The 27118-nt window shown below is 43.8% G+C and overlaps 1 protein-coding gene across 1 annotated transcript in view; it reads left to right on the plus strand.

Annotated features, from left to right (window-relative positions):
* Nucleotides 1-27118, plus strand: part of CAB39 (calcium binding protein 39) — an 86580-nt gene that overhangs the window by 53363 nt on the left and 6099 nt on the right. Inside the window, exons 3-6 of the mRNA XM_046018880.1 lie at nt 9646-9810; nt 11737-11855; nt 16748-16916; nt 24114-24173. Coding sequence (XP_045874836.1) covers nt 9646-9810; nt 11737-11855; nt 16748-16916; nt 24114-24173 — 513 coding nt within the window. The remainder of the gene's footprint in view (nt 1-9645; nt 9811-11736; nt 11856-16747; nt 16917-24113; nt 24174-27118) is intronic.

The raw sequence follows: 27118 nt of genomic DNA on the forward strand, positions 1-27118 counted from the left end.
AACCATATGATAATTGACTCTCTCTGCTTGACTTATTTCTCTATGTGTGTATCTTTATGTTTAAAGCTCCTTCTCATTCCACTAGCACATGAAGTGACTACTGTTGACATGGTAGGATATCCTTACAGATTCTCATTCATATGTTCCCCCTTCTTCTCTCTCCTAGCAAATAAGTAAATGAATGTGGGATCATACTGTTCTGTAACCTGGTTTATCTTTCAGTTTTAATGTTAACGTCTTTGCATATCAGTATAGATATACTTAATTATCTTTAAAGCTTGCCACGGTCTTCCATTTTATGGGTACATTATAATTTAACCAGTTCAGTGGTACAACTTTTCATCTAGTTCTTTGCTATTATAAATCACACTGCTTAGGGACGCCTAGTGGGTTAAAGCCATTGCCTTCGGCTCAGGTCATGATCCCAGAGTCCTGGGATCGAGCCCTGCATCGGGCTCTCTGCTCCGTAGGGAGCCTGTTTCCTTCGCTCTCTCTGCCTAGTTGTGATTTTACTCTGTCAAATAAATAAAATATAAAAAATAAAATAAAAAAAAATCACACTGCTTATACTTATATCTTTGTGTAATTATCTATTTTCCTAAGGTAAATTCCTAGACGTTTAATGTGTGATTTATGGAGATTGCATCTTTTAAAGCTTTTTGATACACTTTGCCAAATTGCCATCCAGTTTGTTGGACCAATTTATTTTTCACTCACCAGACTTCTTTTAGAAGTCTTTACTTCTGGCAGGAGGAAATAAATACTATACCATTTTAACTTAATTATTATTATGAAATAGAATATCTTTTTTTAAGGGTTTTTTGCCTTTTAATTTCTGAAGCAGGCATATCTATATTTTAAACATACTACTTTTGCCATGTTTATCTTTAAGTGTGCTTTATATTTAAAGTTGGGCTTACCTAGTAACTTTATTAAAAACTGGGTCAGAGAGTGGATAGACCCAGTCTTCTACCACACAGCCCCATGTCTGCACCTCTGAAGAGCCACCTTGTCATCTTTCACTCCTGCTGTGAAGCCACTTTGAGATCTCCTGAGTAGTTGGGCCTTGTTGGGTCCAAGGGAGGAGTGGGTGAAAAGGGCTATGAGCACTTCCGGGACATGCTCTAGAAGCATTAACTCCCTTACCAAGTGAGGATCTCCTTTTGTCTTCTAAAATTGTATTGTCACATCGCTATTTTGCATCTGAGTGGTTGCCACTAATGTTGGTAAAATAGTACAGTTATGGGTACTGTGGGAACGTTGGCCTTAAGGTAAGAGTTAACACAAAACCTGAGCCTTTGGAGGTCTTGATATGGGCCTTTTTTTTTTTTTTTTTTTTTTTTTTTTATTGTTAAAGGATGTTTTACCTCACATGTATTTTTTTTTCCATTTTATTTATTTTTTCAGCGTAACAGTATTCATTGTTTTTGCACAACACCCAGTGCTCCATGCAAAACGTGCCCTCCCTATTACCCACCACCTGTTCCCCCTTCCTCCCACCCCTGACCCTTCAAAACCCTCAGGTTGTTTTTCAGAGTCCATAGTCTCTTATGGTTCGCCTCCCCTTCCAAATTTTTTTTTTTTTTTAATAAACATATAATGTATTTTTATCCCCAGGGGTACAGGTCTGTGAATCGCCAGGTTTACACACTTCACAGCACTCACGATAGCACATACCCTCCCCAATGTCCATAGCCCCCTCCCCCTCTCCCATTCCCACCTCCCCCCAGCATATATGGGCCATTTTTACTAGTGTTTGGCTTGCTAATTTATTTTCCCACTTCGTTGTATTTTTTAATGGGAAAACAGGCAGTGGAAAGGCTCCCAGCCTTAGTTCTAATTGGAGAGTTATTATACAGATACTACACTTTAAAAATTTGAAGTAGTTCCTATGTCCTCACGCTGGGAGAGAAAGAGCTCTAGTCTATAGCCTTGATACTGTTACTAGTGAAGTGAGTGTGAGATGTGAACTTTGGAATATTGGTTACTACTTAAGTTGATCCTGTAATTTAAATCATTTAATTTAAAAAATATCCCTTGGGATATTAATTAAAAAGGAAGTGTGTTACTGTCAGTTGTATGTGGAAGTCAGTGAGGGTTTCTGACAGAGGATTAACGTGCCTGGCCCCCAGCAGTTAGCAATAACACTTCTCAACTCAGAGCCTTTCCCTGAGAAGTTCTGTCAAGCCCCAGATTGTTTTCTCTGTGACTCTGCTCCACTGAGTATCCTCAGATTTCCACGTGTGTGGTTCAGAAAGCCTCAAGAAAACAATTAAGAACTTCGAGTTTCGTGCTTCTTACCTCCATGGGGCAGCAGCGTGATCCACAGCAGCAGGCTTAGTGAGGTGTGATCCACGTCATCTTCCCGTCAAGTGAGTGGCTGATCATGAGGGGCTAATGCTTTCACATGCTTCTCTTCATGACCATGTATTTGTAAAACTTGGCTGCTCTTAGTAGTCTGTGTCCATGAAACTTTTTTTTTTTTTTAAAGATTTTATTTATTTATTTGACAGACAGAGATCTCAAGTAGGCAGAGAGGCAGGCAGAGAGGAGGAAGCAGGCTCCCTGCTGAGCGGAGAGCCCGATGCGGGGCCCAGATCCCAGGATCCTGGGATCATGACCTGAGCCGAAGGCAGAGACTTTAACCCACTGAGCCACCCAGGCGCCCCCATGAAACTTATTATGATGCTCACTGGTCACCCAAGGGTAGTGTCTGTGTCCCAGAACACTGTGTTCAGCTGACAAAATGTCTTAGACAATTGAGTCAATTAGCAAAATCATGATCACATCGTGTATAAGTCACCATCGTAGCCAGTGGAGTGGGGACGGAACAAAAAAGTGTAAGCAAGCCTTTTCCAAAGCCCTGTAATAAGTTAGGGAAGTGAGAGGTAGAGATGAGAAGATCTGACCCTACAAGGCAGGGGGCTGAAACAGGGGAGCAACTGCTGTGGCATCAGAGGAGGAGAGCGGGGGAAGTGAGGGAAGGCTTTGTGGGTATGGGGGCTCTGAGGGTGGACAGGAGTAGTGTGAGCACTCAGGGTTGCTTGAGGAGAGATAAAAATGTGAAGGTGATAGAGTGAGGAGAGAGGATGGGGCGGTGGAGAACTGGGAGAGCCTTTATTTGGAAGTTGAGATCTTAAGGTGTGGAATCTGCACGTTCCCCGAGGCCCACACAACTGGCAAAATTGCATATGGGGGACTGGAGGCAAGGGGCCCTTTTCTCTAGCACATATATAGAACCATCATCAGCCTTGGAACTCAGGAGGGATGCCTCTCACTTGTGAAGAAGAAGCAAAATAAGAAAGTAGATGAACTTTTTAGACTTACAAAATGATTACAAAAAGAGTACCTTTCTGTCAGCTTCCTCAAATGTTAACATTTTTCATAACCAGTCTAATGATCAGAATCAGGAAACTGACATTTATATGATAATATTAACTAATCCATAGGTCTTTTTCAGATTTTATCATTTGTCCTATTCATGTCCTTTTCCTGGCCCAGGATCCAGTTCTGGATGATACATCGCATTTAATTGTCACATCTCCTTACTCTCCTTTAATCTGGAAGTGTCCCAGTCTTCCATCGACTCCTATGACTGTGACACTTTTGAAAAGTACTGGCCAGTTATTTTGTAGACTGTTCCTTAGTTTGGGTTTGGCTGATGTTTCCTCATGATTCAGTGTAGGTGATGCCTTTTTGGCAACAAAACCATAGAAGTAATGCTGTACCCTCGGCAGTGCCAGGAGGCATGTGAGGTCAATGGTCCCATTACCATTCACTTACTCTGTCACACAGTTATGATGGTGTCTGATGTGGAAGAACTATTTTTCCTTTTGTCATTAACAAGTCTCTTGAGGGGATTGGGCATCTTTTTAAATTTTTTTAAGATTTCATTTATTTATTTGACAGAGAGAGAGGGAGAAGCAGGCTCCCTGCCAAGCAAGAAGCCCGATACGGGTCTCGGTCCCAGGACCCCAGGATCATGACCGGAGCCAAAGGCAGACGCTTAACCAATTGAGCCACACAAGCGCCCCTTTGAGCATCTTTTTTAAAAGACCCCCAAGTGATTCTGGTGTGTGTCCAGGGTCAGGATGGAGGATGGCAGACGTACATCAAGATGAAGAAGTTCATTTTCTTTTTTTTAAGATTTTTATTTATTTATTTGACAGACAGAGAAGATCACAAGTAGGCAGAAAGGCAGGAAGAGGAGGGAGGAAACAGGCTCCCCTCTGAGCAGAGAACCCGATGCAGGGCTTGATCCCAGGACCCCGGGATCATGACTAGGCCGAACGCAGAGGCTTTAACCCACTGAGCCACGCAGGTGCCCGGAAGTTCATGAAGTCAACATGGAAGGAGTGAAGCTAGTTGTTCAGATATGGAGCAGAGAGTGAGAGAGACACTGAAGTCTCTAGAGGAAAGTGGAACAGTTTTGAAGCATCTGTTATTAGGAGTTACTGGTTGAAAATAATCCAGATGGAAGAAATGTTTCTGACTGGATTGAAGGCCATCGAACAGCATGAATTTTAGCCAGCTAAGTGTACACAGGTTTCCAGCACTTTCTCTACAGTGCCAAGAAACCTGGGAGCTGAGGTAGAGAAGTAGAGAAAATTTCGGTGAAGAACATCCAGCATTGTTTAGGGGAACAAGAGACCCGTTGCTGTGGGGCACGCACAGCACGGAAACATGCAGTCTTGGCAGGACAGGTTAACATGGTCGTTGAGGAGCCTGGTGGATTAGGTGACACAATGGTCTCAGCAGCTTGAAAAAAGGTATAGTGCTTCGAGAAGTGGTAAGTGTGACTCGCTTACTCGGTAGGTGTGAAGGGACAGACAGGGAGGTGCAATAAGAAGGATGTGGTCAGAGAGGCAGAGAACATGTTGACTTAATGCCAGCAGGCCAGAGATGGGGGACTAGGCAGGCTCCCTGATGTGAACGTCGATAAAGGGTACCAAGCCAAGCCTACACAGGAACAGACAAGTTTATTTGTTCTGTGTGCTATCTTCATTCAGTAAACACTTGCCACATCACCTTTTCTGGTGAAATCCTTCTTAAGGTTTTCTGATCATCTTTTTTTTTTTTTTTTAAGATTTTATTTATTTGAGAGAGAGAGCAAGAAAGAGATCACAAGGAGGGAGGAGGGGTAGAGGGAGAAAGGCAGACTCCCCACCAAGCAGGGAGCCTGATGTAGGACTCGATGTGGGACTCGATCCCAGGACCTTAGGATCATGACCTGAGCCAAAGGCAGACACTTAACCCACTGAGCCACCCAGGTGCCCAAAGTTTTCTGATCATCTTTCAGGAAAATTTGGACATGTTTCTTTTTTCCTTTTTTTTTTTTTTTTTAAGGTTTTATTTAATCAACTTGTAATTACCCATGTAATGGGGAACGGAAATCACACAAATAGTTGAAGTATGCCTAAAATTAAGTCATCAATTGAAATATGAACTTACTCTCTCTCAGGACTGCTAATAATAAGGTTGATGAGTTTTAATTTTTTGTATCATGCTGTCGATTATCCTCTGCAGATGGCAACTAATCATGGATGTAAAGGAAGGTGTAAACTGTGAAATATACAAGGCTGAAGTAGAGCAAGTGAAAAGGGAAAGTATTCTACCCTGTCCTTACAGGCAGACTCTGTTTTCAATTGTGTTAGGCTTGAGGTGCCTTGAGACATTCAAGTGGAGACATTTCAAGTGGGCTCTTGAATGTATTAGTAAGAGCAGGGGATTAGAGATAGGAATCTGTGAGGTATCTGCATTGAGGTGTTAATTAAAGCTGTGGATGTGGATGACATCACTTTGGGAGAGATGATAGAATGAGAAGAATAGACCTTGTACCCTGCCTTGAGGGATTCCCAATATTTAAATGGCCTCATCAAGAGGAATGAGTCAAGAAGGAGGCAAAAGGAGCAACCAGGGAGACAGGCAGGAAAAATTAGGGTGGTGGTGAGTCACAGAGGACAGGGAGGAGCAGTTTTAAAAGAAGGGTGTAATCAACACCTTCAGCTGCTGCCAAGAGCTAACATGTACTAAAGACAGAGAATTCTATTTCCTGGCAGGCAGGTCTTTGGTGAGTGGCTAAAAGCTGTAAAGCGCTAGGTGGAGAAGCCCCATGGGACTGGGCTGGGAGGGACCAGGAGAAGATGTGGACTATAGCACACACAGGTGGACGCTTTTTAGACGTTTGCTTAGGGTGAGCAGTAGTGGGAAAGGGCTCTGGGGTTGGCCAAGGGAGAGCTTATTTGATTTGTTAATGGGAGTCTTGATCATATTTGAAACTGACTGGGGAGAAAAAATGAAGGGAGAAGGAGTTGGCTGTATGAGGAGGGTGAGAAAACAGACAAGTGAGTTCCTCAGAAAGCCAGAGGGTTTCCATAAGTAGCCCACTAACTGATTTCCTTGAATTCCCTATAATCCATTCTCCGTATCACAAGGATCTGCATAAGCAGGCCAGTACAGTGGTTAGCAGATAGGGGAATGCCATTGATGTCCCACCCCTCCCCAGTCCATAATACAGGTGACAGTACCATCTTCTCAGTGGGAAGAAGAGGGCTTTACACATGGGTCCAGGTTGCCCTTCATCTAAGAAATACCATAAGTTGCTTTCTATTTCCTGGCTTCTCCCCTTTTTTAAATAGCTTTATTGAGATAACTCACACATACCATTCACCCATTTAAAGTGTACATTTCAGTGGTTTTTAGTTTATTCACAGATAATGTGCAGCCATAACCACAGTCAATTTTAGAACATATCATCACTTCAAAAAGAAACCTCCTACCCTTTAGCTATCACCCCCCTCCCTTCTTATTCGTCTTTTACTGTCAGAGCATAGAGTGTGGTCTGAATTCAAATCTAAAATCATATCATGATTTCAAAGAAGAGCACATGTAAGCTGAAGCATGTGAAAGGTTGCCAAGAGCCTCAAAAGTATCTAGCCAGATACTTTTGTATCTCAAAAGTATCTAGCCAGAGATGCACAGGGAGCTGGGCCTACTGCTTAGGGTCACTGGTGTTAAATCAGCAGATAACACACTCAGGAAATGCACTGAATGCCAGGTTCTTCCCTGCCAGAGAAAATAGCTTAAGAATAAAGATTAATAAAATGAAATTACAGAAATAACACATGTAATTAGTTTGTAAGAAAACATTTTTCTGTTGATAAATGATTTTATATACTTGTCCCCCAAAAGCACATTTTGGGGTACTTAAACCTGGTATGTGGGATGATGAGCTGCTATCAGAAACCTAAGGCATTCACAGAATCGGGCAGTAACAGCTGACAGGAGAAGGTAAAGATTCTGCAGACCACTGATACTGAAGAAGTTCTGCATGGGATGGCTAGGATCATTTTAAACATTTCGAAAAGAAAATCCTAGTCATCAGAAATCAGCATAGGCTTAGGGAAAAGGTCATAGCAAATTAACTTAATTTCATTGTCTTATATTCAAGAAATGTGGAAGAAATAGTATATAGCTGACCCTCGAACAACACGGGGGTAGGGGGCACAGACTCCCCACACAGTCAGAAATCCACATAAAACTTTCAGCTGCCCCAGAACTTAACTACTGGTAGCCTGCTGCTGACTGTAAGCACTGCCGATAACAGCAGTCACCACATTTTGTATGTTACATGTATTGTATACTGTATTCTTACCATAAAGTCAGAGAGAGGAAAGAAAATGTTACTAAGAAAATCATAAGGAAGAGCAGGGGCACCTGGGTGGCTCAGTGCATTAAGCCTCTGCCTTCAACTCCGGTCATGATCTCAGGGTCCTGGGGTGGAGCCTCGCATCAGGTTCTCTGCTCAGCAGGCCCCCTCTCTTTCTGCCTGCCTCTCTGCCTACTTGTGATCTCTCTGTCAAATAAATAAATTAAAATCTTAAAAAGAAAGAAAATTATAAGGAAGAGCAAATACACTTCTAGTCCTGTTCTGTAAAAAAAAAATGGGTGTATAAGTGGACTAGCACAGTTCAGACCCTTGCTGTTCAAGGGTCAAGTGTTATTTTATCCAGGTGTTTAACAAAAAGCCTTTTGAGGGGCGCCTGGGTGGCTCAGTTGTTGGGCATCTGCCTTCAACTCAGGTCATGATCCCAGGGTTCTGGGGTCGAGCCCCACATCGGGCTCCCTGCTCAGCGGGAAGCCTGCTTCTCCCTCTCCCCTTGCTTGTGTTTCCTCTCTCACTGTCTCTCTGTCAAATAAATAAAATCTCTTAAAAAAAAAAGGCCTTTTGAATATGATTTGGAAATAGGTTTATGTGTAAGTGGCTGAGTGACCATGCCCAAAGATTATTAGTAGATCATTCATGAAAAGAGCATGATGATTCAAAGGCATAATGGTAGGTTCCATTCAGAGTTATCTCCTTTTCAGTGTTATGGTTAATGATTGAGGCCGTGGGTGGTATACTTATCAAATTTGCAGGTAATGCAGATATGAGAGTGATAGCTGGTATGTTGGATGTCCTTCAGAATCCAGAAATAACCTCCACAGTGTTGAACAAGGGGCTGTTAATGAGGTTAAATTAAATAGTGGGAGGAGTTGAAGCCTTCATTGCAGGGTCACTCAAAGACCTGGCTTCAAATGAATTATATGATTTAATTGCAAATATTCTTAATGGTAGCCTCAGGCTATATTAATGTTTGTGACATTTATAGGGAAGTTGTTGTCTAGTGTCTTCTACATCTTTCCATCCTAGGTGGGACTGGAACATTAGCCCTACCTTTCTTAAAGGAATAGTTTCGGAGGCTGAGAGGAGGTTTTCTGGAGAAGATCAGAGATGGGCATGCTGCTCCCTGATTTGGGGTGTGTCTTTGCACACTTCTCTCCGCTCTGGTATTCTGCCTTGCGGATTCCCAGCTGTCTCCGCAGGGCCTGGAGACCGGCTGTTGGGCCTGCCTTCCCCCTCCCTGTGCAGTGGCCTGGAAACTTTCCAGGCGGCAAGCTGGGGCAATTGTGAGTTTTTCATTTGTTCCCCTTCTCGTGAGGGTCACTGTCCTATGCTGTCTGAAGTTCAGTGTTTTAAATGTAGTGTTTCATTTAATAAATTCCCCTATTTTTTCATCTTTTTCATGGGGGAAGGTAGAGCAGGCTCTTGTTCCTCTCTTAGCCGGAAGTGGAGGCTCTTTGGTGATTATTTATTGCTAACATTTTAGTTCGGCATCCAAAGCTGCCTTCTGCTATCATTCCCTTGTTCCTGCCACACTTTCCTCAGACAGACTCTGTGCTTCTCCCCTCACTCATCCCCACCGCATGCCAGTCCTTTCCCTCAGTCTCCTCTTCCCTCATTCTCGCTCATCAGTGGCTCTCCGTTCTCAGGGTCAGCCCGGCGGCCTCTACCACGTCCTTTCCCTCCCACGGGAGGCAGAACTGAACCTTCTCTCTCTGTTCTGCTCCTGCCATCCTAACACAGTTTTCGGCATTCCAGCGTGCCTGTTGTCACTCTGCTGGTCTTCCTCCGCCACGTGTGTGTCCTCACATGTGTGCACACATGCGTGTGCTCAGCTCCCGAGGGCCAGCATGGGCTGGGCCTGCCCGAGTGTCTCTCACGGAGTTTTGGGGATATCATATGGAGAGAAGGTATGTAACAAATGGACGGATGCCATACATGGTTTTTTAAAGGAGTTGTTTTTCTCCTCTCCCCCACATCAGGCCACCGAAGAAGTTTCCAAAAATCTGGTCGCCATGAAGGAGATCCTATACGGCACGAACGAGAAGGAGCCGCAGACAGAGGCCGTGGCGCAGCTGGCACAGGAGCTGTATAACAGCGGGCTCCTGGGCACGCTGGTGGCCGACCTGCAGCTCATTGACTTTGAGGTGAGAAGCCGCTTTCTTCCCTTGCAAACGCGCTGCCTTCCTCGTGGTCCTTTTCCTTGTGTTCTCTCCTTTGAAAGATCCCAAGATTCCATCAGGCTCTTTGCTGCAGAGTTCCTGCCGTGTGAGCAGGCGCCAGCTGCCTGCCCCGTGAGCGGAGCCAGGCAGGGGTGCAGGGACGCCTCCTCTCTCCCCACACTGTGTGAAGTTTCTTAGGTATTCATTGTGTCCTTTTGTTTACATTATATTTAATAAAGAGCTGCTGCTTTACGTAATTCACTGGCGTTGGGTTCTCAAGGAGTCAACAATCTAAAGAAGACTAGAATTTCTGGCTTCTCTTGAAAATTTTGACTCTGGCAGCGTGGAGCCTGCAAGGCCTACCTGGCCTCTCAGCTGGAACGGAGCAGCTCCCACCCCGTGGCACACCAGGGTGTGCTGCACACAGCAGCTTGCTTTTCTGTCTCAGGGCCTGCTTCACCCAGCTCTGGCTCCTGCCTGGCCCTGGGAGGCATTTGATACCACTGCCCGAGCTTATACAGCTGAATCGTGCCACGTTAGATGTTCAGTGAATTTAGCAGTGACAGTAATGGTCCTTGATTCCAGTCTGAAAGGTAGTCTGAGAAGTCTATATGGTAATGAAGGGCTCTAGCATGGGTATGAGCAGGTTCCTCTGAGTCTTTGTCATGGGTGTGCTTTGTTTTAAGCCCAGGGTTTATCATCCTGAGTGATCAGTTCGATGTCTGTCCAGGTGCTTGAAAAACCAGGGGAGAGGATTGCAGACGGGTAATCAGATCCAACTTGGGAGAGCAATGGGAGCGTGTGGTTCATAGGTTACTTGAATATAATTTTAATACTAAAGGACAATAAAAATTTACTTCTTAGAACAGATGATAAAGTTACATCCCATGTATATAGATGATATCATGTATTTTTAATAGTGTATCAAATTCCACCAAAAGCAATTTCTATTTCCTCTGCAAAGTTGGGAATGCAGTGTTCTGCTTTGTCCACCCATCTCATTCCCTGACCTGGACACTGAATTTAATATTCATTTGAGACTTAAATTTAAGAGCAGTGTGTGCCCTTGAGGTGTATTCTTAGAGATTGCCATTGCTACTCCTGACCTAGCGCAGGGCCCAGGATGATCTCTGGCGCTGGAAAGCTCTCGTTTCACTTACTCTCCTGCAGTCTTGTCAGCCTCGTACCAGGTGGCCATTCTGAAAAATCTCAGGGGTTTGTTTTCCATGTGTTAATTTCTTGTGTAGTTCTCTGATTATAAGATTCACTGTATAGCAGTAAAGTCCTTCTATTTTGTTTGATACAGGACGGTTGTATAGTTCTGATCTCTGAACTGCTGCATCTTGTGGTACTTAGAGCCTTCATTATTAATCCATATAAAATCTCTCTGAAGTAGGCCTAGCTTAATAGGGGGATATGTCTACTTGCCATGGAAGCTCAGCTGTTTACAGGATTCTTTCAGTTTTATTATACTAGCAGAAGGCAGCTTCTCTTCCTTCTATCACTATAAAAGGAAATTATATGTATTGTTTACAACACGAGCATTTTATTTGAGGCTGCTTGTTCCATATGGGTGGGAATCAGATACCTGAACACTGTAAGCATATAGCAGGGTTTTATTTTTCATATCTGAGTCCACATGATCCGAAGGGCTAGAAATGGTTGAAATTATATGCAGTAGGATTTCACTTTGTGAATATAAATTGCTCATGTTAAAAACAGTGTACTACTAAAACGTAGAATTTGGAATTATAAATAAATATGAAAATTTAATATCTCTGAACATTTTAAAGTCAGCTATTCAGTCATACTTACAAATATGCAGTGCATTAATTTGAGTTTACTTGGGAGGGTGGATGGACTTTTTGGCGGTTAGTCGGGTAAACATTTTAATGATTGTATTCCTAATAGGGCAAAAAAGACGTGGCTCAAATTTTCAACAATATTCTCAGAAGACAAATTGGTACAAGAACTCCTACTGTTGAATACATCTGCACTCAACAGAATATTTTGTTCATGTTATTGAAAGGGTATGTACAATGTTACAAAATTTATATTCTCAGTTGAAAAATAAAAAGGAAAGATGGTCTTGGTCAAAGACAAGATGGTAAATGTGGGAAGGTATTTTGTTGTAGTTCAGTCAGCTCATTTTTCCATACAGCTTAAACACATTTCCCTCCTTAAAATTCAGCCAATGAGCGAAACTCCCATATGGGAGTCGAAAGGTAGGTGAATCATGAGCCCTTAAATTCTCAAATCCTATACAACTGAAGGAAATAAGTCTTCTGTGGTCTTACCTCTAGTCCTTAGATTTTAAAAGGTTTTCTGAACTATCAGTTAAATGATGTGTTTAAAGACGTCTTCTTTGGGCAGACTTGCACACTATGAGGCAGCAGAAGCTGCCTAGGAAGTAGAGCTCAGGTACTGTATAGCTTATCTGTGTTGTGTCAACAAAGGACATGTTTATGAAGTCTGCCCTTTGCTTTTTACCTACGTGTGTCCATTCACTAACCCACTTAGTTGGTAACTCACCTTGCATCTTCCTGGAATGAATGACTGGGCTGATAAGCAGGCATTTATGGTAGTGTGTTAGTATCAGCAAACAAACAAAAAACAAAAAAGCCTGAAAACTTCAAAACAAAAGAAAACAAATCTTCTTCTCCCTCAGGAGTGAGCCTCTCTGATTGGCAAGGTCACCCCCTGTCATTTCGCAGAAGAGTTGTTTGTCAGCTCTGGGTCTGTTGTGCATCTGTTTGTCCCAGCATTGGTGCTGTTCAATTAAATTGGCGGACAAGCGTTTTACTGGCATCCCTGTTGGCGTGAATCAGCTTGCTCTCCTACCCCTCGCTTTATAGCTTGCCTCCCTCTGATTCATATCTCTGCGGTTTAACACTTCCCCCAAGTTCAGACTTGTTTAGACAGAGTGTGAGTCAGTGCATGTGTTTGATGCCAGCATTCTATTTCCTTCTTTCTATTTCTAAATATCTATGTTGCTTCTTCAGATGTTGTCATACAAAACTTTTGGCATCTAATTTTTTGTTGTTACCAATCCAGAGTTGCCCATGTAAACATGTAGTGAGTAGTTTGAAAATTTGGTGTTCTTAGAGCACCTTCCAGATGCCTTTGTGTATTTTTTTTTTTTTAAGATTTATTTATTTGACAGAGAGAGAGACCACAAGTAGGCAGAGAGGCAGGCAAAGACAGAGAGAGAGGGAAGCAGGCTCCCTGCTGAGCAGAGAGCCCGATGTGGGACTCGATCCCAGAACCCTGAGATCATGACCTGAGCGGAAGGCAGCAGCTTAACCCACTGAGCCACCCAGGCGCCCCAACCTTTGTGTATTTTTAAACCAAGTATTTCCTTTTCCATAGAAAGCAGTGGTTATTAAAATCTGTAAATTAGTTTGCCTATATTTTCACTTAAAAGTAGCCAGAGGTATGATATAAATATTGTTAAACATCATGTAAAGTGAGAATTTTAAGGTACAATTTAAAGAATTGAAAGCTCTCACGTGAGCGGGCCGGAGAAGCCTAGAAAATGCAGCTGGTATTGGTCTCCCCTTTTTAGCCTTTAGAGCAGAAAATGTGCAGAAAGCTGGAGGGAAGAAAATAACCAGCCTTTTCCTACCTCTTCCCCAGCTCTGCTGTCACTAACCTCCTGTCACTCTTACTTGTAGCCCTTGCCTCCTCCTCTCCCTCCTTACACACAACAGTGCTTCAGTATGCATCCCTAGGATTTTAGACATAAACGTCCGAGGATTTGTTTTTTACCATAGTTGTGATACCACGTACAAACCCAATGTTATCATATATTCAGTGTTCAGATGTCCTGGATTTTCACCTACAAAGTGCCATTTTTCAGTTAGTTTGTTTAAATCCAGTTCCAAGCAAGGTCCACAAACTGAATTTGGTTCGTATGACTCTTAAATGTCTTCTCCTTTCTTTCCTTTTTTTTTTTTTTTTTTTTTTTTTAATACCATTTACCTGTTAAAGCAACTGGGTCATTTGTTCTATAGAAAAATGACATATTTGGGATTTTGCATCCCTGTGGTTTCATTCAGTGTGTTTCTTTGTCCTCTGTTCTTTTAAATTGGTGAACTAGTCATTATGAACTCAAGTCTGGGGGTAGGGGGAGTTTCCATATATTTGATGTATTTCAATCCATTGCAGTCATTATGTCCAGATTTTTATATCCACATTGTGTCATCATTGGGTCATTGGGAAGCTCCTTCAAGTTGGTACTCGTGTCCTTTTGGCAAGACCCTGTTAGTCTTTGACTGCTTCATGCTTTCTGGCACGAGATGTTCCTTGCTCATTTTGTACAGGTTCCTGCCCCAGATGTGGAAACGGCCATTTCCTCAAGGAGCCTTGCAAGCTCCTGTTTAAGATTTCTGTGCCTTAGTTCATGGGTTGAGACAGTTTGCATGCAATGTGACCACCTGCATAGGCTGGAAGTACTTTGTTGTTAGACATCAGGGAGAGACTTCTGCTGCTGGTGTCCGTGTGTGCTTGAATGTAATCTTGTTGCTAGCATTCAAAGGCATCTGGAGGCAGTAATTTTTCCTCTGGTGACTTGACGTTGATGTGTTTTCCTCCCTAGTGCTAACAGGTTGTGCAGCATAACTGTCTGCCGCGTACTCAGTGGTTTATGGCTTAATCATTTAAGACAAGCTTGACAAACCACCATCAAAACCTGCCCAACTTGTTGTACCAAACTGTCTTACTCTTGTCTTTCTAGTCTCCTGATTATTAAATTAAGGTCAGTGAAGGTGAATTGTATGATCAGCCATTTTGTGAGCAGACATTTTCAGAACCGAAGCACTGGTCAGCATTCTAGTTGCTGGGCCACACGTGATACAGAAGAGTCATTTGGATCTTCCTGAGGCTCCGTGATGAACCTGTGTATGACAGAGGGATACCAGTGCTTAGAGACTGAGTAGTAGTGTAGGATTTCAGGGGAGGAAGTGTTTAGTCAGTGAGGCGCAAGGGTTGGTAAAAGAGGTGAGACTAATGATTGGAGTTCCAAAGGTTTGGAATTTGCATAGTTAGGAAAAAGGAGATTGGGTCCAGGGATAGGGATGAACATAGTGATGGGCAGCAATAAGGAAATAGGAGTGAGTGCTTGATGGCAGAGTGAGAGAGGACATTGTACAGTAGGAACAGATCATGAGGGGAAGTCTGGGCATTAAGCCCAGAAATTTGTCTTTATTTGATTAGTAAGTAGAAATCATTTGGAACTTCTGAACTGGAAATGCTATTGATATCCTTGTGTGTTGGGTAAATGGGTTAAGACACAGCTTAAACAAAGATACTGGTCAGGGAGCTCCTGCCTTTCTCTAGGGGAGAGTTAATGCAACAGTGGGGATGGATGAAAAGAAATGAAACTAAAATATTTCAGAGAAGTCTTATTAAAAAGGATGGGGTGGTGGCGACACCAAAGATGGGAAGGTTTGGATGTGCTGAAAGGGCAAAGGTATAAACTGTTCTGTCCAATGCAGTACCTCCTAAACACACTCCATCATTTTGCTTTAAATCAAATAAAATAACATTTAGAACTCAGTCCCTCAGTCAGGCTAGCCAAATTTCAAGTGCTCACTAGCCACATGTGACTAGCAGTAACTACCACAGTGGACAGCACAGGTATAGAACACTTACATTATCAGATGAGAAAGTTCTGGAAGACCTGTTTTAGACCTGGGTATCAAACAAAATCGTGGCACTAAGTTATAAAAATGAGGAAGCAGGGGAGGGCAGCTGTTTTGCAGAGGGAGATGAGATTTGAATTTAGATATGTAGTACTTCTGGTAGACCTTTAACTGAAGTTGTCCAGAGGCAACAGAAAATGCCTAACTAGAGTTCAGGAGCAGACCTGAGTAGGGGAATTGTGGAGTCCTGGTAGGAGCCATGAAAGTGTATGAGTAATCACTGGTAGGCTGGCAGCCACGGAGGTAGGCCCTCAGCCAGGCAAGAAATAGGAACGGTCAGAAGGGTAGAAAGGAGAACTGAGACAGCTTTCTCTTTTCCTTTTTCAAAGACAGAGATGCAGAGGTTGGCACTGTGGGGACACTAAGTAGGGAGTAGAACTTATGTTGTGAGAAAAGTTTCTTTTAGCCAGGAAAGGGTCTTTTGCAAGTAGAACATTGGAAAATGCAACGAGTGCGGGAGGGTTGAGGAGCCAGTACATGGGAAAGACACAAAGCCGGTGCATGCAGCCCAAAAGGCGGTGGAGGGGCCAAGGGCTGTCCACAAGGCTGGACCCCCGTCAGAAGGGACCGGGCAGTGCAGCTGAGAGGAAAATGGGGCTCCTTCCTGATCGAGGTGAGACACAACCGTGTGTGCGTGACCGATGCCAGGGTATCCCCAGCACCCACCAGGGGAGTCCTCCAGGCTCTCCTTGACAAGCAGACTATGACCTCCTCAGATCAGGCTTTCAACTTTGTAGGGTTCATGTTGCCAAGAGTCTCGAAGGTTCTGTTTTGACTACTATATTGAAACAATGAAGTATAAATGCTGTATATTTGATATACTGTTTTGGATATCAAAATGCTGTTTTGGATACTAGGAATTAGAGAAACCATTTTGTTTCATAATGGTTTTTGATTCAGCTTTTGGCTTTTCTGAAGTCTTAAGAGCACCCCACGTAAATCTTACCCTATTTGGAGGTGTGACCCTAAATACTTCTCTGATCTTTTAGCTAAAATATGACATTTATTTATTATTTATTTATTGTTATTTTTCTTTGGTTTGAAGCATTTATCACCAGCTAGTGTGTGCGCGCCCTCTAGAGTAACTTCCCCTGAGCAGTAACCTGCTCTGGTCACTTAATTAGGACACATCTGAAACTTCCTGTTCTAAAAATTTGAGCTGTTCAGTGTTAGAAGAGTTTTAAAACAGCAATCATGGTTTGTTTGTTTTCTTTTTGTAGGTATGAATCTCCAGAAATAGCTCTAAATTGTGGAATAATGTTGAGAGAATGCATCAGACATGAACCACTTGCAAAAATCATTTTGTGGTCAGAACAATTTTATGATTTCTTCAGATATGTCGAAATGTCAACATTTGACATAGCGTCAGATGCATTTGCCACGTTCAAGGTAACATAAAACTATAGAATTCTAAATACACTTGTAAGTCTGCTTAACTTGTTTGCTGTTTTTTCCCTAAATCTCTAAGCTCCAAGTCTATACACGGCTGCCCTCTAGCGGAAAGAGAGAAGATATGTTTTATGTGAGTCTGTGTGACTTAGGTGTATGCGGTGGAGTCACCGCTTAAAAGGGGTGGTTGAGTTTGACTGTAAGCTAAGTGTGATCGGTGTGATCAGAAGTATACTTTTCTGTTAAATTACACATTAGGTGTCGTATATTGATACATGAACGTCTGACAAATGGGTTTTTCTCTTGTTGGAACATACTATGGTAGTTTCTTTGGTTAAACACCAGACAAAGTAGTTGTCTTCTGTTCAGGGCTGTGCTAATTTGGAATAGGCATATCTTCAAGTACTAGAACCACAATCAGGACAGAGATTTCCACATTGTGGACAGCACAAGGGAATGATAGGCTGAGCTCTCCTACCTCATGCTCATGCCAAAGCTTACTTGTCAAATGCTTGGGGGAAAGAGAACAATCACCTGCATTATCCAAATTACTCTGTAGCCTCTCTTTCCTGTATACGTCATCTCCCTGTTGTGTATTTGTATAAACTAAATACACATCTGATACGATACCACCGTACAACGTGTGTATTTTTGTTTTGAATTGCAAGGTTCTATGCTGTTTACGGTACATAAAGCAGCAATATATATTAGCGTTCTTCACAATGAAAGTAAGCTTTTAGATGTTACATTCCCTTATATAAAATGTCTGTCCTCCTAAGTGAATATTTACTGCTACTTTAATCAGAATTTAATATAGTAACCCACAGACTACTTTGCTCAGAAACCATGAACACTGTTTTAGTGAGAAGTAGTCACTTTTCTTGTGAGGGTTTGGTTTTATGATGATAAAGAGCCCTTGAGATAATGAGCACACGCCTTGGTTCCTGGGTAAAATTTGTCCCTCATGGTGAATGAACACTCTTAAAACAGGATGAAAACCTGGGGAGCTGGCCATTAGGGTTTCTCATGGAACGAGAATAAGGTAATAGTGTGAGAGGTGCCCAAGGATTTATTTCCCGGAAACCATTAAAGAGGATATCAGAAGCCTTAGGTAAGATCTTAGATATTTTTATGTCAATGTACAAAACAAAATGAATTCAAATTCGGGTTTATAACAGAGCCACAAATGTGATGTCTTTTGTGTCCCTGCATTTTGGGGCTAGGACTTATACTTAGGATATATCGGTGGAAGGGGATACCCCATTCAAAAGCAGCAGGCCTATTTCGGAGAGAGGTATGGTAGCCCCATGTGTTGGGAAGAGATCTGTGCAGAAAGCAAGCCACAAACTGAGGACGACCACTGTGGGAGAGGCAGGTGGGGGAGAGCAGAGGAGCGCACATCAGTGCCTAACCCAGGAGGGCGCGGGCAGCACAGCTGGCCCGTGGGTGAGAGAGCCTTGTTTACACGGGCCGGCGGGGTGAGGCGCAGTCTCTAACCGTCTTCATTGGCCTTGCCGATAATTTCTTGATCAGCCGTCAGTTAGGGCTGCTGCTTGGAGTTACATTCTCACCAGGGAGAAAGCAGTGGTGGGAATCCCTGTGGGGAAACCCGCCCTGTCAGGTCACATTAGCCAGAGAGGGAGAGACTGGGCAGCGCCTGGCAGGTAGGTCTGCCTGAGGAAGAGAAGCTTTCTAGCACAGTGCAGGATGCCAAGGGTGGACTGTGGAAGAGGTGCGCTGAGAAGCTGCCCTGGCCTGTGTGTCTTAGCCGCTCCTGACCACACGGCAAGGGAGGAGCCCTTTCAAGGGGACCCTGAACAGAGAGCTCTCCCAGGAAACAATCAAGGAGAGTCCAAACCAAGACAGCATGGGAGAGAGCAAGCGACACAGAGCTGTCAGGCAGACCTTCCCTCCCCACCCTTCCTAGAAGGAACCAGGGTCAGCGCAGGGACAGTCTCACACTTCCCACCTGAGAATTCTCCTCGTTTGCTCGTGTCCTCTTTGAGAGACTGTTTGTGTCATGGAAAAAGGAGGCTAGATCTATGGCTTGCACCATCCTTGAAGAATATGACCAGACCCATGTCTCCAGAAAATGCACCCTGCACATAAAAACTGTCAGAGAAATGCAGCTCATCCATAAACCTGAATTTATAAGAATTATAAGGAATAATATAGGATAATAAGGAAATTATAATTATAGAATAATTATAGAATATATAATATTATATATAATATATATATAATAATATAATAATATTATATAGAATATATAATATAGAATAATAAGGAAATTAAAACTACCTGTTCCAGTGGCACCCGACTGGCTCAGTCGGAAGAGCATGTGACTCTTGATTTCGGGGTCGTGAGTTCGAGCCCCATGTTGGGTATAGAGGCTACTTAAAAAATAAATATTTTAAAAAAAAAATCAACAAAACTACCGGCTCTAAATGTGTCCACGATTTGTAGCTTGAATGAATATGTACTAAGATAGTAAATCAGTGGCCAAATGTTGTTCGTGTTTTCTTTTTTGAGGACTTAAGGAGATGGGGGGGGGGGGCGGGCATCAGAAGGCCAACAAATATATTTCCAATTTTTCCAGAGTAAAAGAAGGTAGATTCCCCAGAAAGACTGGTGGAGCTTGGAGCTTGATGTTATACCTGTGTAAGGTTCTAGAAAGTATTTCTAAAGAGATGATTTCTGAGCATTTTGGAAAGGAAACCATGTACCCACAGCCAGCATGGATTCACGAAGAGTAAGTTCAGTCCTATTAATCTCATAGATGCCAGTAGCTGAGGGGATAAGAGTGTGTGGCTCCCTGGGTTCATTTCCCAGCTCTGCTGTGGATTTAATCTCAAGCTCTTCATCTGTTAAGTTGGAGGTAATAATACTAGTATGTCAAGGTTATTGTGCCTCTATACAGTGTGTGTGCAGAAAACAGTGACTATTAGAATTATCCCCTTATGACCATAAGGATATACTAGATTTTGAATAATCATACAGATTTGTTTTTATGGAATCGATGAAAAGAAAGGAGCTAAAGTTTTAGCATAGTGATTTACATCTAAATGAATGCCCTGTCTCTAAGGTGCTCGAGAACAGATTTGCCATCACCCTGGAGAGAAATTTCTTGTGGCTTTTCACTGGGCTTTGTCTCAGCCCAGCTGAACATTGTTAATGATTTAGATAAAGGGTGAGGAGGCCTTCTTATAAAATATGGGGTGATAGCTGTGAAGGGAAAGATAGCAGACAGTGGTGATCCTAGAATAAGGCTTTACAGCGATCTGCAGAGGACATAATGGAACAAGATGATGACTGAGGTCTTCCCCTTGAGGACCCAACTCTAAGGGATGTGGGAATAAGACATAATAATATAGTTAATACTCAGTGTAATACTTTCTAAGTGTAATAATTACTAAGATGTAGGCAATTTCATATCCGACTCAACCATCTCCTTTACAGATAAGGAAACTGGAGTCTAGAAATGTTGGGTGAAGTCAGGCTAAAAATGGGGAAGCCAGAATTTGAACCCAGGCAGTCTGCCTCCAGAGCCCACTCTGAGGAAACAAAATTCTGAATCCGTCCTGTAACATTAAACAGTGTGATGCTGCTGCCCCAGAGCTACATGCGACCACATAGTGTCTGACCTAAGGAGCTGACGATGGTCTCACCCCACTATAAGCCATTAAGGTAACAACACATAAATGTGCTCCGTTCCAGGCGCTACACTTTAAGAGGCACATAGACAAATAGATGACTTTCAGAAGACAGTAGATGGTGAGGGGGACTCAGAACCTGCCGTGCGAGGAGTGGTTAAAGGAACTTGGACGTATTTAGCCTGGAGAAGAGAAGACTCGGTAGGGACTTGCTGTGAGAGCGCCACATGTATGTGAGGTGGGGACCTGTAGAAAGTGGGTTGAACCTATTTCTGTCAGCTCTGGCAGTTTTCTGGAAATAACCAGGGGATAGGTTTGACTCCAGCGCAGGGAGAATTTTCTAACCCTTAAGAGCTCCAAAGGAGAACCACACAGTTGGGAGAATTGAGTCTTTTGTCTTGGGACATGGTCAAGCACCAAGGAGAAAACGAGCCACACAACTTGCCAGGGCTCTGTGAAATCGAGCCCTGGGATCAGTGGCATTACCTCAGGGACCCCAGGGCCATCTTTGCCACGTGGTGTTTGAGGCCCCAACTTACTAGCTTTTAAGAATCTTTTCAAATTCAGTATACCCTAAAAGTTGGCTGCTCATTCTGCTGGGCTCGGGAGATGACCCCTGCCTTCCTCCCAGTCCTGCCAGGGCCTGGGGTATACTAGAACTTAAATAGGGAAGAAATCAGAGATCCCGCTCCTTCCCCCCACTGCTAGTGGACCCAGCACCTTCTGGTCTGGGACCACTTGGCATTCTGGAAATTTTGCAGGTTGCTGACCACTGACTGCATGACCTTTCCCCTTTGTCTTCTCTGTTGAGTTCCGTGCCCCACTGTGGTTTGAAGTCTCCAGGCTCTAGCCCTGAGGCTGAGTTTCCTTCTCATGTCTCAGTAGGTAGAGGCTCTGCCCAAGTCCCCACCTCTTTTCCCTGCTTAGAATCCGCCTTCTTTGGGGCTGGCTGTCAGCAGTTGCTCCTTTCCTACAGAAGTGTCACTCCTGTCCAGGCCCTGGTGTGTCCTGTCTTGACAAGGAGCTTTCGTCCTGTGCTGCGTTGGGGTTTGGCTCCTACTTCAGCAGTCTCAGAGCTCCCCTTCAGTCTCCGACCCCAAGGCTGTGAGATTTGATTCCTAAATTGACAGTAGTTTCCTGAGTTACCTGGTGTCTTGAAACCAGATGGTGATAGAATCTTCCCCAGATGGCGAGATGTTTGAGGTCCCCCCTTTTCCTATCCGGCCCAGCTGTGAGGCTCTTGCTTCTGTTTGAGATCTATCCTTCAGAGTACTTTCCTTACTCAGAACTTCAATAAAAATCTGTTGTACCACGTATTTAGGACTTTTGCTTTCTAGAGCAATATTTTCTACCTACCTGTCCCTAATTTCAACCCCAGTTGAAAGCCACTGTCTTTAAGACCCCTGCCTTGAGCATTTCTTCTGTCAGATTATGGCAAAGCCACAGACAACTGGGTTCCTTTTACTGTACTTCCTTATATTGGTCTCCAGGATGACTTAACCACAGAAAAAGTGGAAATGATGCTTACTTTTGCACAGATCCTGACACACTAATCCCTTAATGCGCTTATTCATTTGTTCATTCAGCTCACGCCTGGAGCCTGAGCCCCAGCCCGGTGTCAGGCACTGTTTTGTTAGGTGCTGGGGCTCAACAGTGAATGAGACAAACCCTTGCCCTTGAGGCTCCTACGCAGGGAGGACGTCAGTAAACAGACAGTAGCATGGAGAAGGAGGAAGGCCTTTAACAAGCATCCCTAATGTATTCGAGGTCTTGTGTACCTCTCTCCCGGATAGCTGACTCCCACGGGCCAGTATACTAAGATAATACAAATTCTCGTTTCCCTCCCTGCCCCCGCCATCTCCTGCCCCATTTGGGGAAGCTTCATGGCATTTCTTTACCAGCTTCTTGAGGATGCTCAAACGTCAGGTTTTCTAATTTTATCGATTTAATCCCCAAGGGGAATTTGGAAAAAATTAGGTCTTTCCTGGGCATGCAGTACATACCCTATCCAGCAGTTTGAACACCTGTAAATCTTTGGGGTGGTTAGAAGCCTTCTTAAAAGCATACTTTGAAGATTGCTTGGTGTAATATTTTCCCAAAACTGTTCCCTGCTTTTTGTTGGTTCATTCATTTATTAAATATTAAGCTCTTACTGTGTGCTGGGCATTGCATGGGTGCTGGGGATTCAAAGATTAGTAAAATAGACATGTATTTAGAATATAGAGTCTAGCATGAGAGAGATGGTAATCAGATAATCCCACAGACATAAAGACAACTCTGTCCATGCTTCGGTGCTGGTGACCAGTCTGGAAGATTTCTCTACGGCAGTGATGTGGGAGCAAGGTTCGGAGGTGGTAGTTAGCTAGGCCAAGGGGAGAGCCGTGTGAGGAGGGCCTTTTAGGGAAGGGCAGTCACATAGTAAACGACAAAAGAGCTCCCTGCAGGATCACTCGAAACCTGCCAGATCCCCACGAGGAGGCCAGAGTTGTAGTGCTTTCCACACGTGTTTGACCATTGAGCATTTCCTAGATCATTTCTCAGGACTGGCATTACACTTGGACATACTTCAGGAAACACTAGTTCATCGTGACCTGGGCCACTCAAACATGAACAGCTAAGAAAACAAGGAGAGTTGGTTTGGAGAACAGGAATTATTGGCACTAAGCTCTCCAATGGGCGGCTCTAAAGGAATTGTATTCAATTTAGTAATTCACCAAGTAGTGACTGACTGTTTCTGCTGTCACATGTTCCATTCTCTTCCCACCTGGTGAGACCAAGGCTAGTTCATTGCTAGCTTCCAAGTCCTTAAAGGCAGGGACCACATCTTTTTATCTTTGTAGCCCCAGCACCCAGAACTTTACCTGGCACATATTAGATATTTTCTGAATGAATGACCCTTGAGTTGCATTTGGGAGGGCCATGTGGGTGAGGCATAAGCTGTAGTTTGTAGTCATGCGTAATTGGACCCTGAGACATTCTGAGGTTTGATTCTACATTTTTGCAGCCTTAATCTGCTTACTTAGGAGCTGATATTTATAAGGTGGTGGGGTTTTTAAAAATTCTGTCCCTGAGAAAAAGATTGCATTAGATATGAAAGTGAATGTAACAGAATTTAGGAGGAAGAAAATGGAACCTCCAACTTTTTCTAATGAAAGAAATTTCCTCTTTCTCCACCAGGAACAGTATCCTATTTGACATTTTACCGCAATCATTTATTTTTATTTCACTTTATTGCTTTATTCCCTTTGTTTGAATTTGTATTTCTTTGAATTTATATGTTTGTTTTTAAATTTTTCCTTCTAAGATTTGTAGACCTTTGATTAATCACAGCCATTACAATCACAGTTTCAAATTATTAATGATTTGATTCACTTTTACCTAGAATCAGCATTTTGAATATAATTCATGTTCAAATGTTTTTAAGTATAGTGATTTTTAATAACAGTTTTTATCAGGTAAAGTGGCGTGGCATGTTTTAGGATTCTCTTTTCTAAAAGAATTTGAATGCAGAACAACTGTAAAATTGTGTCTTTTCTTTCTCTAGGATTTACTTACAAGACATAAATTGCTCAGTGCAGAATTTTTGGAACAACATTATGATAAAGTAAGTGTATGAACTAGTACCTTAAAATTATAAGTTTGGGAGCATCCGGGTGGTCCAGTCAGTTAGGCTATATGACTCTTGGGGCGCCTGGGTGGCTCAGTCGTTAAGCGTCTGCCTTTAGCTCAGGTCGTGATCCCAGGATCCTGAGATTGAGCCCCATATCAGGTTCCCTGCTCAGTGGGAAGCCTGCTTTTTCCTCTCCCACTCGCCCTGCTTGTGTTCCCTCTCTCGCTGGGGGACTCAGACGTCCGTCCTCCTTTTAAAGTGAGGACAGTGGACTAGCCCAGCAGTAGGGTTCCTTCTGGTTTGAGCCCATGTCACACTGCCTGGTACTGAACTCCCGGAAGTTCATCAACAATCCTGAGTGTTCCTGGTCTGCACAGCAGCCCTCAGGCCGCAGTGCCCAGGCTCTGCTCCCCACCACACCCATGAGCGCCTCTTAATGCTAGACTGTCTTAATGCCGCGCTGTCCACAACTGGATGTGTCTGCTTAGAGAAGCTGGGATAGTAACATCCTGCTTAAAATTCCTGTCTAACCCGTGAGATCTGGCTTAACTTTTCATTCTTCCACTGGTCGTTTGAATTTTTGAAATCCTAGGCACATTATGTTCATACTGTTCATTGTTCACTTTGCTGTTCAACTAAATTGTAAGATTCTCGGAGGAAGAATCTGCGCTTTTGAACTCCTCCGTGCTCCTCTCTCCCTCCCACTCAGTAACATCCATCATGCAATGCTCAGTATATGGGGAGTCCCTCATAGAAAGCCTCACGAGTGGCTTAAACATTGCTGGTCGCCTGGTTTTTTTAATTTTCCATTTGGATATAGTATGTTTCTTTGCATGTGTGTTGGTTCAAAATGGAGGCCTTTCTACAGCAGTTAGAAGCATGGGCTTCGGCACCAGGCTACCCAGAGTCCAGTTTTAAGTCCCAGCCCCACCTTGGGTGGCTACCTTCATTCACCCTCTGCCCTCAGAATCCTCAACCCTAAAAGAAGGCTTGTAATAGCAGCGTCTCTGTTGTCATGGGTTGTTGTGAGGACCTAGAACGTGTGTGTCATGGGCATGATGGCAGCAGCTGGAACACAGCGAGCAGCTAGTAAATGTCAGCGGGTTGTTCGTGTTGCTACCAGGTCTCAGGGATTCTCTGACTGAGCACACTGGTGTCTTAGCTTAAAGCCCACCGAAGATACAAACTAACAGTGACATTGGTTTAGTTTTGTAGTACAATAGTTTCCTACATGTTATTAATGGATGACATTGGTTAACAGGATTTCAGGAGAATTTCTGGGAGGCAGCTGACAGAAGTGTGTAGACCGTGAGGTCAGATCTGAGGGATCGGGAAGGCGAGCGAGGCCAGGGATGCAATTACATAAGACTGTGTCACCGGAAGTCCTGCATACCTGGGCCCTGAGCTTTCTAATAACCAGAGGGATAGAGGGAAACAGAATCCATTAAAAAAATCACAGCACCTATAAAACAAAACACGTTTCTCCCATTGGGGTTCTCAGAGGAATTGGATCAGAGTGGCATGCAGTGGACACAGCCCTCAGGATGACTGAGATGCCGAACTGAAGTGCAGTTAGTTCCCTGAGAGAAGATCTTGGCGGAGCCGCAGCGGTGCCTGTCCTCGCCCCGATTCCTAACCCAGGGAAGAGAGTTGACTTCCCCGGGGGGGAGCGGGGGTGGCGTGTGGACTGCACGTGCACTCTTCAGCCAGTCCTCCGGCCAGACAGTCTCTTGTGCTTACGCTTATCGGAAGAACTGGGCCGCAGACCATCTTAACCTGCATTTTCTGTTAAGAACTTGAGGGGAACATATTCTGTGTCACCGACTGAAGGCAGATCCAGCTCTTTGGATCATTGGTTTGATGATCCTTTGAGCAGAAATGTGGGTTAACATCCTTCTCTGCAGAGGTGTCTCCGTCCCACCTCTGCCTAGACAGAAGCATAGGTTCTGGGTTAGCTCTAAAAGCAAGGGTCAAAAAACTTTTCTGTAATGGGCCAGGGAGTAAATATTCGAGGCTTCCTGGCGGTGCAGTCTCTCTCTCTCCCTCTCCCTCTCCTCTCCTGTCTGTGGTGCACCCATAAACAATACACAGACTCATTTGCAGTACGTCGATGAGCATGGCTGTGTTCCAGCAAAACACAAAATAAAAGCGGGTGGCAGGCTCGATCTGGCCCAAGAGGGCAGTTTACTAGCGCCTGCTGTATGCAGACCCATGGGAAAGCATAGGCACAAACGGCTGCAGCAGGTGTGGCCTTGACCTCTGTGTGTCCCTCGTCTCCCTGTCCTACCCCCTGCTGGGCTTCTGCTCCTTACCCAACCAGTGACGCTGTGCTTGTTCGTTTTATAAATGCAGTGGACACGTGTCACTTCCTAAATATGTCACATTGTGCATTCTCCAGTCTTCACTCATGTGGTGTCCTTCCCTTTTTTATCTCTAAGAAAAATTCCCTCCTCCCCTTTTCTGAATGAAATTGTTGCTCTTAGTTGAGATTGAGCCCAGGTCCCAACTACTCTAGGACACCTACCTATTTGACAGTCCTGAATTTCTCCTACTCTGTTTTTCAATTATTTTCTCCTTTTGCTTGATACACTGAAAGAACAGGTAGCTTTTCTCTGTAGTTGTGCTTCAGGCTCACTGAACTGTAAAATACAGAAATTTTCTAACACCAAGAAATGAGAGCTGACTCCACCTTGAGAAACAGTTGGGGGGTAGGAGTTATGTTTTGTGCATACGGAGTTTGGATGACAGAAGACGACGAGATTTAAGCCATGTGGGCCTAGCTAGTCTAGCACTGGGCGAGGGTCAGTCCCAGGAGCCCTACTCCTGGACATCATCTTCGGGAGCCCCTAAGGAACTCTGAACACCACTGAGGAGGGCTGTGTGAGACAGAAGGGCAGCTGGTGGCCTTTGTGGTGTTAGAAGTTCATGATCGGGGCACC

This window comes from Meles meles, chromosome 9 (assembly GCF_922984935.1).
Source record: "Meles meles chromosome 9, mMelMel3.1 paternal haplotype, whole genome shotgun sequence".
In the NCBI taxonomy this organism is placed as follows: domain Eukaryota; kingdom Metazoa; phylum Chordata; class Mammalia; order Carnivora; family Mustelidae; genus Meles; species Meles meles.